Raw genomic sequence first — 12,609 nt, 5'->3', positions numbered from 1 at the left:
AAGAGAGAGTAAAACTCATTTATGACTTAAAAAATATATAATTCTTACACCAAGTATAATTTGAGCTTGATTGTTTTTAATTGTACCATACGTATATATACATAAGTTACACACTAGTTAACATAGTTTACAAGCTCTACTGTCCTTAATTAAAATTATATGTCCATTTTGAAATAAGTAGATTAGATTTTATTACATTAACAATAATTTAAAAAGATACTAAAATGATAATAGTTACTACTATTTTTTAAAACATTGATAATGCAGTAAAATTTAATTTATTAATTTCAAAAGTGACGGATAGGATATTTGAAATTTTATGTTAGAATTACCATAAGAACTATACAAAATCTTATTCCTTCAAGCATCCAAAATGGATGGAACAAAGAAGAGATGAACAATATACTTTTTACAATTCATGGACTTAGAAAACGGTGTTCCTGCTGGTGCATGGGTGATGATAGTTTGTTAAGTTTTAAGCAAAGGTGAGCTTTCACTGGTTTATGATCAGAGCTCAGAATATCATCCATTGATTGGTAAGAATGTAAAGTCGCCTTGATTTTCTCTGTATCTTCTATCTTGAATAAGACCCGGTCTGTCCAAGATGGCACTCTTACCTGTAAAGAAGAGACAAGAATGAAAATTTTAGAGGAATAGAAAACGTAAATCCCAATCCCATAGAGAGATGTACATACACGCTATTCGAACTGTCAAAAATCAAAATTATGAAAAGTTTTTTCTTTTTTATAAAATTTTTTTTAATGAATGTCGAATATTGAAATCTACATTATCCATTTCATGATTCATGTTTCATAATTTATACCTACCCACTATTGACTTTATCAAATTCCAAGTTATAATATACAAAAATATAGGGTTATTTACATTTCTCCTTTAATTATTGTGTAATTAAAATGTGTCCCTAAACTATTGGTAATAAGCACTTTACCCTATGCCGTCAGAATTACGGTCAAATTTAACGGAAGAGTCCGTTTTTTTAAGTAATAAAAAAAAAAATAGAGGAAAGAAGTGTAAGAGGAATTTGAAATTTCCGTTAATTAATTTAATAGAAATCCTAACATAGGAGTAGAGGTCTTAATTACCAATAGTTAAGGGGAAATATGAATAAATTTCATAGTTTGAAGAGACATTAAAAGTGCACCATATTTAAAGAGGATAGCGCAATTTGTCTTTTAAAAAATATATTATAAACGTGTCCACTTATCAGACTTTCATGCATATTATACAAGTTGTGATTATTCAATTTAGAAAATTGAGTCATTCTGAGACACAAGAAAGCTGATACCTTGTAACTAGTATCATAGTTGCTACTTCCACTATTATATTTATATGTGGGCTTGAATGTCAATGTCCCCTCGCAATAGCCATTGAAGATATGACCTCTCTCAGCCTCTTGTAAGAGTTGGTCTTTGCTTGTGAGCTTCTGCATAATAAATATATTAACTTTAAGACTCACAATACCTTTAAATTAATTCTAAATATACAAGCAATGGTCCACCAAAAAGCAGTTGCAAGATGGATTATGTGGGTGTACTCAGAATCTCAGATAAAACTATATTAGTGATATAGAGTTCTACTATATTAAAGACAATAATTTAAATAGAACGTGTTGGCAACTTACTTCATGAAGGTCTTTCCGTATTAAATTTCTTGCTGGTTGTGTATCAATTCCGTGTATACGGTAGTTGAGATCTCCTAACCATATAGTGATATGAGTAGGTCTGGCATAAGGATTCCAGTTCTTTGAGAATAGGGAATGTGATATGTGCATGCACTCATAATTTCTTTCGTCTACTTTATGAGCATGAGCTGCATGCCAAGAAAAAAAAGAATCAATAAAGTGAACAATTTTATGGGTAGATATTATGTAGGAGTCCTCAAAATTTTGGGTTAAAGTTTGATTTTGGTCCATCAAATTTAAAATGTTCGGATTTGGTATCCGGAATTTCAAAAGCGAACAATTTCATCCCTTTTTCTATGAGGTCAATTTGATTAGTCTCCTAAATATAAAGTTGGTTTGATTTTGATCCATTAAATATGAGATAGGTTTGATTCGGTCCCTAGAAAATAGGGTGTCTCAGAATCCCGTTAGTTATGTAAGCTAAATATATATAAATAAAGATCAATAAAGTTCATTTTTTAAAATTTCAAGGACCAAATCCAAAATTGTTAAATTTGAAGGATCAAACCGTTCTACACCAAAGAAATAAAATGCATAATTTACCATGTTACATATTTTAAGTAAAGAAAAAAGGGAAAAAAAGGTTATAAATTTTCTTTTGGGGCTCCTGGGTTTTTTGTGAGCTACAAGAATTAATTAATGCGTAGAAAAACATATAAATCAATTTTGGGTTTCTTAAAACCTTGGGTAATCATGTAGAATCAGCAAGGTAAATCAAATCATACAAGCTAAAGCTGCCCCACACTCCCACTTTAGAGGAGAAATTAAGCAAAACTTCAAAGCAAATTATATAAAACCAGGGGCGGAGCCATAAATTTTGGTTTGGAGGGGCCGAATTACATATTTATATATACATTCATTTACACAACTTCATATTAATATGTTCACACACACATATACGCATGTGTGTGTATGTCCAAGAAAACCGCTTTTTAAGTATTGTCACCTTCAAACATTACATATTTTCGGTGTAGTTTTTTTCATTCAACATTTTATGACTAAATCAAGTATTGAAAAACAACCCGAAACTTAACAACAACATTGAAAGACTTAATCCAAATAAAACAAAATAACTCTAAGTAGAAGTTTCTTTTATAAAAAACTTACTATTTGAACTCAGCAACTAAAACTTACCAATTAAGAGAAGAAAAAACTAAAAAGAAGTACTTTTTTTTGCTTACAAGATGGATAGTTTGTTGTTATTAACCAATAATTTTTGGAACCCACAATTAGTTGTTCAATTATTTTTTGTAGGGGCCAACTTTTATTTTTTGGAGGGGTTATCTATTAAGTTTAAGGTCTAATATTTTTAAAAAATTGCAAAACACATATACATTATGAAGTTTTTAAAAAATTTTGGGGGTGCCATGGCCCCCCCACTGGTAAGTGCAGCTCCGCCCCTGTTAATAAAACTAATAAGCTTTACCAGAAAGATGGCATGATATGAACACCATTTGAATGTCTTTGTAGTTGATGCGGATTGCCACAGCCCCTTTCTTTCTACCAATTAATCCCCCCAAGCCGCCAATGGAATGCTTATCTACCTGCAATTCTATAATGCAGTATTTCAAAATAAGAAATTATGAAATCTTAGCAATGATCTCAAAGAAGATTGAGGTTGAGGAGAAAATATTGGACTTGTCGATTGGAACCAGACCAAAACTTACCTTTGATGAACAAATCTGAGTCCTTTGGTCCAAACACATACAGCTGCAACGATTGCATAGTGGCTTTCCCTAACAGACTTTGATTACAAAATAAAATCAATAAATAGCTTATAGGAACAAAAGGCATGAACAATAAGACGGATAGAGAGAATAATTTAAAAGAGAAAAATAAATGACAAAACTTATTTACAATTCATTGTACTTTTGAGTCATCTAATTAAATTCAACCACTTGTCTGTATTGATTATTGAGCTACGTAATTAATAATTTTTATTTATTTATTTATACAAGATATAAATTTCACTCTAACTTATAATTTAAATGTATGTGTATGTGAAACTCGCTACTGAAGACTTGACGTCTTGAATAGTCTTGAATTTAACCTTTATACTAGTGGAGTGACAAGCACTTATAAGATAACACATTTTGTTTTGCATTAATAGTTCAGTCACATGATTATTTATAAGCTTTGCCCACAAATAAAAGTCTATTCAGTTTTAAAGGTGAAATGAAATCTGCTAAAAAATTAATGTAACAAATCCTATATAAAGCCAATTATTAAGCGAGTAACAAAATTTTGTTGTACACTTGTACTAGCTAATTGACATCCTCTTTTCTCTTGTATATAAAGCCAATTATTAAGCAAGTAAGAGACATCATATTTGCGTGGCAATGTTATGACTTAAGTTATGAGGCCTTGCCAAAAAAAAAAAAAATCTGAAAATTTGGGAACAAAAGGATATATGACCTTCTGGGATTGTACTTATGGCTATCGATAATTGGGTAATTGTCTTTGTCAGTGTGTGACTCTGTGTACAGTTGTACACATCAAATTTCTTGTACGCGTGAAATACACAGAAGAAAATGAACCATATATTTTGACTATATAACAAGCTCTGTACCAAGCTACTTAACGTAGCTATAGCATCCAAAAGATTCAACGCCCCAAGAGTCATGGCATGCAGTAGATAATGATAGCAAATGAATGATGCTATCAATTTTAATTATTACTAAATCTTATAAACTAATTTATTATGTTCTTGAAATAGCATCAATCACATTTATGTTTAAGTCAGTTTATAAATATTTTATAGTAAAAGTGAGAGAGAAAGATTTAACTAAAGAATAGTCTTAGTCTCTTACATGTGGGTTTCTACCAAAGCTATCTGCAGCAGCCTTAAAATATTGTTTCGTGGAGCCTCTTGCAAACCTACAATGAAAAGATCAAATTTTCTGCTGCTTCCAACTAGTTCTGCAATATCTTCATAAGAGACCTTCATATATAGCAAATAAATTATAAATGTCAATCAGAAAATAATTATCACGAGAAAAATTGAAATCTAAAATTAGTATATAATAATAATAATTATAAAGACTAGTTTATATTACTTAGTTTGGATAAGTTTGTAACGTTTCTCATGCATGAAGATGAAGTTGATCTCACCTGTCCATTCATGTTCCAAGTGACAATGCAAATGCACAGATCCGAATTGCTTGAGAAGTCACATAGATTATCCACACCAACGGTCTTTATTCCTTCATGACTTGCTGTGTGGGGGTTCATAAAACTCATTGGCTCTCTCTTCAAATTGGATTTTGCTCTGCAAAATCTTAAAAACCCAAATCCCATTTCACAACTTGAAATATTAAACAATATGAACATATCATAACATTGTAAAAGAAGAAAGAACCAAAGAACCAACCGCTTTATACCCTTTAGGCCTTTACAGGAACAAATACAATTCAAATTTCTCATTCTGGTTTCTCTTGCATGGTAGGAGCTCCAAAGCCAGAAGTTTCTTCAAGTGTAAAATGCCAGAATACAGTTGAACAAAAACAATCGACTATGGTAGAGAGAGGGAGATAGATAGCATTTAAACCCATTGACTCCAACCTAGTATGATATAGATATTGGAAAATTTGGCTTTTGGCGGTGAAGATATTGGATAAAAAGTCAAATATCAAAACTACAGAGATATGTCTCTCTTTTTTGAATACTTCTTTCTCTACAAGTTAGTTGGCTAAATTGACAATACAAAGAAGTTAAAACAAAGTTGAAAAGGACCATCCCACTTGTAAATTCCACATGATATTACTTCAGCAATCGGTGTGATGCCAATGCACAAACCCAAAATGTGTTGGCCTAATCCCTAGCCCACCCAGGTGTGCATTCACCGTGAATGAAATTTGTCGGCTTATTTTACTCTTCAATTTATTTTTGGTACTATTCATGAGCCTCATTACACTTTTTGGTACTAATCATGAGTTTCACTGTACTATTTCAACTAACTTTTACCTTTATTTATAGTACTTTTAGTAAAAAGTTTTCAGTTTCAGTAAAATAAACGAATCCCAAACAAACCCCAAGAGGCTTTTTCAATAGGTAAGGTGGGAGTTTAACTTTGGTTCTCCTAGTATAGGAAAGTAGACTATGTCAATGAATTACAACGCTTTTGGTCCAAGAAACCAGTTGTTATAATTTATAAAAGATTACCATCACGCACCTTACACGCAATGTTTACTCTACAAATATAAGTGCTTGTGAGATGTGGGAGCAAAAGTCAAGGTTTAAGTCTTTAAAAGGGAGCTTCACACACATATACATTTTAGATTAGGCTAGTGTAGAATTTCTATTTTGTATAAAAAAAATATAAAAGATTAAACAAAACTATGATACATATAGAGGAAAAGCAAGATAAAGAGATTTAACACAAGGAATTAATGTGTGATTTGGTCTTAAAAACCCACATTCACAACAAAAAGCTCTTAACTGTTACATTATTTCAATTAAGCTCCACGTTAATAAAAGCATTAAAGACATCTATTTTTATAAATAATAATATTTAAAAGTTAAAATATAACATTTTTTGTTAGTATGCTCATTTTGAGTTACATTAGTATAACATTTCAGTCTATTTCGACTTATTTGGTCTAGCACTTGGGTCCATTGATCTATTCAATTTATATAACACACTCTCTTAGACAATATTTATATAAGACGATTACCCATCTTTGTTTTTTTAGAAACAAACAAAACACAAATGCACGCTTTTTTTTTTCATATCTCAAGTTCTGTGAACTTATTATAATATTAAGTTCTTTATATTTTATTCATTGGGATAATCTTAAAACGGTACACCATATACTTTGGTATTAAAATATTTTATTTCGGTTGGCCAAATAGAAATATTGTTCAAAACAAAATACAAAACATTGCAATTGACACTCTATTCCATCTTGCAAGTTTAATTGATTTTTTCTTCTCATTGAAATTAGTAGGCCAAAAATAAATAAGTAAACGTTTAGTCACACAAAAAACAAAATACTCTTTGAGAAAGTTTGTAGACACAAAAAACTCCACACCTAGCTAATGTGACAGATTGTTAATTGTAAGTAAAAAAAGATATCAATAGCGTGTCAAGATAAAAACTAATAAAAACTTGCCAACTTTTTTTATTTTTATATTTATATTTATTGTGTTTATAGCATTTCTTTGTCTCCTTTCCTCTCCTACTTCACCTCACTGACCCACATATAAAAACCAAATAATTAGGCCATTATGGTAAAAGCCCATTTACTACATTTTGCAAAATGATCCATTTTCAACTCTAGTCCAATTAGAGGATAGATACCTGTCTTTCACCCAGCAACCCGGGTCCAAATCCCAGCATCGGAAATTGACATCTCCACTTTTCCCCAACTTCAAATGAAAGTTGCTACGAACAAAAAGACACATTTTTTATGTACTAGTAGTAAATTAATGTAGGACTATGACTTCTCATCTTTTTGACTCTTTTCTCTGTTTGTCAGTTTGGTCTGAGCTTCTACCGGAATCCATTTCCTTTCCTTTTTCAGGTACCAACAAATAAAGAAACCTTATCATTATTCGATTCCAATTCTCCAAAGTACCGTTTTTCGATCTAATCTTTTGCTTTTAATTCATATTAAATGGTTTTGCTTTTTAGCTTTTCTTCTTTGATCGTATTATTTGACAATATTAGCATTTGAAATTGTTTAATTTTCATTGCCATTATTGTACTAGTTCAAGTTTTAATTTTGCGTAGACATTGTTTGTTGTGAGGTTTTGATATGGCATGGTGTTTGTGAATTTACTTTCATTCTTTCAAGTTACATTGATTAGAATTGGTAATGATTTGTTATATTTGAGATGGTTTCTGTTTGCATTTGATGGTGCAATTAAAAAAGGAATACGTATTGAGAAATTTTGTAGCTACTAATTGCCATTTGAAGTTTGATTTGATTAGAGTTAGGGGGACCCTTTGTTTTATAGGATTGAATACCTACATATCGTAGCAAAATAACGAGGTATTCCATAGGAACAGGATGATAGAATGTAGGCTACCTACCAATCACCTCTCCCAGACCCTGCAAAGTGGGAGCAGTGTGCATTGGGTACAACCTTTGCTAATTGGAAGTTCTGGACATGGTTATGGAGCTGGTGGTTCCAGCTTGCAGTCTTGCAAATTAGGATTCTGGGATATCCATTGTTTTCCTTTTGGGCATTCGGGGTTTCTTTAGTGATACATACACACACACACACACACACACACACACAATATTCTCTTTATGGTTTTGGAAAAGGTTCCAAGGATAGGCCATTGGCTCTGAACCTCCCACTTAAATTTCTGAGCGGACTCTTCTTTGGTAAGACATTAATCTGCACGCACCATCTTATGAACTTACGTAATATATATATGTATATATATATATATATATATATATATATATTATATATGTGTGTGTGTACGTGTATGTATCAAATGCTCAGCAGGGGGAGTATATTAGTGGGTGGGTCCTTGGTTTTCCTATTGTATTGGAATAGGCTAGTTTCCATATTCTGCCTGTGGTAACACCAGACAGGATTCCTTAAAGAATGTATGTGACTTCTGAAGCCTAGTATCACTTTTTTTTTTTTTTTTGAGAAGGAGAGGAACAGGTAAAATCAGATGCATTTGACTTGACATCTTGGTGCAAGGATCATGTGTTTATGGTATTATGATCTACTGTCAGTTATTCATCTTTGTCTCCGATTCCAGAATAATGTATGAAGAAAGAACTTTCAGTTAGAACACTGCTATTTTGAGCTGGATTTGAACCAGCATAGACATATTGTCAACGAATTTACAGTGCTGTTCAAATTCTTTCTTCCTCCTGTTCTATGGATTTTTTGTTTAACCAATGAAGGGAGGCAACAATCAACCTTGAAAATTGGACCAGCATAGACTGGGGTTTATCTAACCAAAAATCAAGAAGATGGCTCATTTTCTTTCGTATGTGCCTCAAGCCGTATCCCTTTGGCCCTAGCAAATGATTGATTAATATATAATTCTTTTTTTTTTCTTTTTTTCTTTTTCTCCATTAGTAATTACACATGCACCCAATGAGCTCTGAACCTAAGATATTTACCCCCCACCTTGTTCTTACAAGGAGAGGAGTTGCCATTTAAGCTAGAGCTCATTGGCTTGATGTAAGTAGAATTCTATCTGTAATGGTCCTGTTCAAGTGGAAACATGTGTTTCAGAAATTGAAGCAACTTGAAATGCACTCTTTTTAAATAAGCAAATAAATTTTTTACAAAGTATAAAGTTGACGGGATACAAGTTTGTGTCTTCTTTTTGTTGTGAAATTTGTTATGGAACTAAATATAGGGATAACTTACTTGATTGAAATTATAAACTTTGTTTGAAGGAACTGAAAGGATGAACCATAACTTTCTGCTTTCCATCTATCGCTCTTGAATTACTTGCTTTATCGCATCCTTATGCTCTCTCTCTCTGTGACTAACATGACCTAGGAACCCCTGGTCTTTGTATCTAATTTTTATTTATTTTTTCTTCAAATATTTCAGAGACTAAGAGAAGCACCATAGTCCCTGTGCTAGAGGGAAATGGAACTAGATGAAATCAGCAACTTACCAGGGCATGTTGTAGATCAAATTCTTTCACAGTTGTCAATTAGGGAGGCGGTAAGGACAAGTGTTTTGTCAAGCAAGTGGAGATATAAATGGGCTACCCTTCCAAATCTTGTGTTTGATAATGAGTGTTACCCATTTTCTTCATTAGATCAAACTGTCGTCAAGAGTAAACTTGTGAATATTGTTGATCATGTTCTCTTACTTCATAATGGCCCAATATACAAGTTCAAGCTATCACATCGAGATCTTCAAGGTATTAGTGACATTGATCGGTGGATTCTTCATCTATCAAGGCACTCTATTCAAGAATTCATACTTGAAATTTGGAAAGGGCAACGCTACAAGATGCCTTCTTGTTTATTTTCTTGCCAACATTTGATACATTTAGAGTTATTTAATTGTTTGCTAAAACCTCCATCGACATTTAAAGGCTTCAAGAGTTTGAAGAGCCTTGATCTTCAGCATGTGACCTTGGCTCAAGATGTGTTCGAAAATCTAATTTCTAGTTGCCCTCTACTTGAGAGATTGACATTGATGAACTTTGATGGTTTCACTTATCTCAACATTGAGGCACCAAATCTCCAGTTTTTTGACATTGGAGGTGTTTTTAACGACATTAGTTTTGAAAATGCCTTCCAATTAGCTGTTGTTTCCATTGGATTATATGACAAAAGGCAATCTCATGCCAACTCTAGCAATTTGCTCAAATTTTTTGTTCATCTGCCCCATATCCGAAGGTTGGAGATTCAGAGTTACTTTTTGAAGGTAATATTTCTGTTAGTATAATATAAGGTACCCCTAGATGCCCTCTGGAAAGTGGATGTGTTCATTGGCCTTACAAATTACAAAAAATCTGAAATGAGTTTCCTTCTTTCAACACTTTTTTGCACGAGGTTGTTTAGGATCTCATTTCTATGTTTACTTGGTCATTGTACTGATTTCTTAGCATTTGCACCACAAAACTTGGTTGCTTATAATGTCATGTAAATCCCAATGAACTGATTCAATTTTCAGGGGAGGTCCACGATGTTACTGCATTAATTTGAGGTTAATTTATACCATTGTTCTATCTTCTTTTTGTTCCAGTATTTGTCCATTGGCTTTGTGCCAGGAAAGTTGCCTAATCCATGTTTCAATCTCAATTATCTTTCTATACGCATAAACTTCAATGATGTGGACGAGGTTTTAACTGCTCTATGCATCTTAAGAAGTTCCCCTAATCTGCAAGAACTAGAAGTTTTGGTGAGTTCTTTCTCTTGATTATTACCTTAGTTTTATGTAAACCAACATCACACGTGCACACTGACACTTGATTTGTATGTCATGTTGATACTTCACACCTGTTTCTTCTGCTAATGACTAAATTGTTTATAACCAGTGGCCCTTCTCTACCCTTATGGTCAGTATACTTGCAGGGTTCGATCCCTTATGCACTCACATACGCACACATCAACTGGTTATATAATATCTTTTACTTGGTATCTAGTTATCTACTATTGGGAACTTTTAAAGGTTTTAATGCCATGGAATTTATGTAGGCTCGTCCAGAGGAGCAGGCTGCTGTGGGAACAGTAACTAACATAAAAGAAGACAACCATTGGAGTTGTCACCAACTGCGACTAGTGAAAATACTTGGCATTTCTGGTATCAAACCTGAGTTAAATTTCATCAACCTTCTGCTATCAACTTCCCCTGGGCTTGAAAAAATGACTGTTAAGCCTGCTTCCAACAATGGAGGATGGGAATTGCTAAAAGATTTGCTGCGATTCAGGCGAGCCTCTGTACAAGCAGAAATCATTTACATGGATCCATAATTTATCACTGTGGCAGCTGAAAGCTTACATGCCAAAAAAAAAAAAGGATATTAGTCTCTGCAATTTATTTATGTTCAGAAAATTGTCATACTGGCAGAACTTTATGATGACATTTATAGTGGTACACAAATTAGGGAGTATTCTTTTGGACCTCCAAGCTGCCATACCATAGTAGAAATCATTTAACTTGGCCATGTATTCATGTTCTGTGTTTTTCACTATAAGTCTCAAACTAATTTGTATGTAAAATGAAAATTTTAGGAACTTACTAGTGCTTACAGTGCATTTAATTGCTGCATTGATATTGTATAGGTGTTTAGGGCACCTACTCGGATTGATGAAATATGAAAAGGAAACTATGGCCTGTGGCGTAAAATGCCATCTTAAGGGATCATAACCTTTGGTGCCTTAGTCATCAACATTCAGAGCAAGGAACTCCAGCTGTGCAAGGTACGTCCTGCAACAACCTTAAAGAGTATATCAAATTGGGCTACATGGAAATGTCTACTAATAAACCAAATTAATTGCTTCACTCCTTGTATTCTGCTCTGTTCATTTGTTAATGGCACACAGCTAGATGAGACGTTGGTACTAATCATCGAGGCTCGATACAGCAGTAAATCTTGTAGCAACATGCATAATAATGGCATAGGAGTTGAGGTTCCAAAATTATAGTAGCAATACTAAGATCATTTTTTTCCATAATTTGAAACGGTGGCAAGTTCTGTTCGATGCACCATCATTTTATATGGACCCGATTTTATGAACAGACCAAATTAACAATGGTAAAACAACAAATTGTGAAAAACTTGTGTTCTTGGATTTGTTGGCGGCATTAAAGCAAAAGAGGAAGGATGCAATGGAACTCGATGGTACAGAGTAATTAACTAAAATCAAATAAATTTTGGATATATTAAGCAAATAAAATAAAATAAAAATTTGGATGCACATATTCGATATAGCTGCAGAAAAGCAAATCTTTCTTATAAAATGAGTGTAACGAACATTTAGAAAGGTTCTCACGCATTCGGAAAGGTGGTTGTCACCAAATCTTGGTATAGCCCACATTAAAATAAGTTTGTTGATTCCATGAAAGAAGCGGAATTTTCTCATTACTTGTATGGTTGGCTCAAAACAAGTTGGACCCAGTTATATTGAGAATGTGGCCAATTCTTGAAGCAGCTTTTTTCAAAAGCACGTCTTTCTTTTTTGGTATTATATTACAAAAATGTGTATAAGAAATTAATTTCAAGATCTTGGATTTAAGGGATTTGTGATTGTCGAATTGAATGAGAGATTTGCCTTGGAAGTTAGTTTGACAAAATCATAATTTTTTACGTAGATTTATTTAGGAACCTACCTTTCTAGTCAAACCCGAGCTGAAAGTTAGAAGGGCCAAGCTGCAACAAGATCTTATAGTTACAGTTGTACCAATTGTTTTGGACTTTTGCCCCTTGAAAAGAACATGAACAAATTTAAAGAAATCCCGGT

The 12,609-nt window shown here is 33.0% G+C and overlaps 2 protein-coding genes across 9 annotated transcripts; one reads left to right on the top strand and one right to left on the bottom strand.

Moving 5' to 3' along the window:
- Positions 1-235: 235 nt before the first annotated feature.
- LOC142621958 (type IV inositol polyphosphate 5-phosphatase 11) lies at positions 236-5,247 on the bottom strand. Of its 3 annotated transcripts, none has more exons than XM_075795349.1 (8): positions 5,073-5,247; positions 4,814-4,979; positions 4,513-4,643; positions 3,370-3,446; positions 3,129-3,254; positions 1,643-1,830; positions 1,307-1,441; positions 236-617 (listed from the first exon to the last, which is right to left on the bottom strand). In XM_075795349.1, the coding sequence occupies exons 1-8, from the start codon at positions 5,123-5,125 to the stop codon at positions 417-419; spliced, it is 1,077 nt and encodes a 358-aa protein (XP_075651464.1). In that variant the 5' UTR covers positions 5,126-5,247; the 3' UTR covers positions 236-416. The 3 variants fall into 3 exon arrangements, with proteins under 3 accessions (XP_075651464.1, XP_075651463.1, XP_075651465.1); XM_075795348.1 differs by having other exon boundaries at positions 247-617; positions 1,307-1,444; XM_075795350.1 differs by having other exon boundaries at positions 248-617; positions 1,307-1,444; positions 5,083-5,215.
- A 1,787-nt stretch (positions 5,248-7,034) lies between these two features.
- Positions 7,035-11,879, top strand: LOC142606171 (F-box/FBD/LRR-repeat protein At1g13570-like). Of its 6 annotated transcripts, XR_012839121.1 has the most exons (6): positions 7,035-7,224; positions 9,239-10,069; positions 10,391-10,546; positions 10,843-11,075; positions 11,431-11,568; positions 11,692-11,879. XR_012839121.1 is itself a non-coding variant. In XM_075777566.1 (5 exons), the coding sequence occupies exons 2-5, from the start codon at positions 9,278-9,280 to the stop codon at positions 11,513-11,515; spliced, it is 1,266 nt and encodes a 421-aa protein (XP_075633681.1). In that variant the 5' UTR covers positions 7,035-7,224; positions 9,239-9,277; the 3' UTR covers positions 11,516-11,879. The 6 variants fall into 6 exon arrangements, 5 of the variants coding, with proteins under 5 accessions (XP_075633681.1, XP_075633700.1, XP_075633691.1 ...); XM_075777566.1 differs by having other exon boundaries at positions 11,431-11,879; XM_075777576.1 differs by lacking the exon at positions 7,035-7,224 and adding an exon at positions 7,954-8,034 and having other exon boundaries at positions 11,431-11,879.
- Positions 11,880-12,609: the final 730 nt, after the last annotated feature.

The sequence above is a fragment of the Castanea sativa genome, chromosome 1 (genome assembly GCF_040712315.1).
Source record: "Castanea sativa cultivar Marrone di Chiusa Pesio chromosome 1, ASM4071231v1".
NCBI classification, from domain to species: domain Eukaryota; kingdom Viridiplantae; phylum Streptophyta; class Magnoliopsida; order Fagales; family Fagaceae; genus Castanea; species Castanea sativa.
This window is presented reverse-complemented; position numbering and strand designations above follow the sequence as displayed.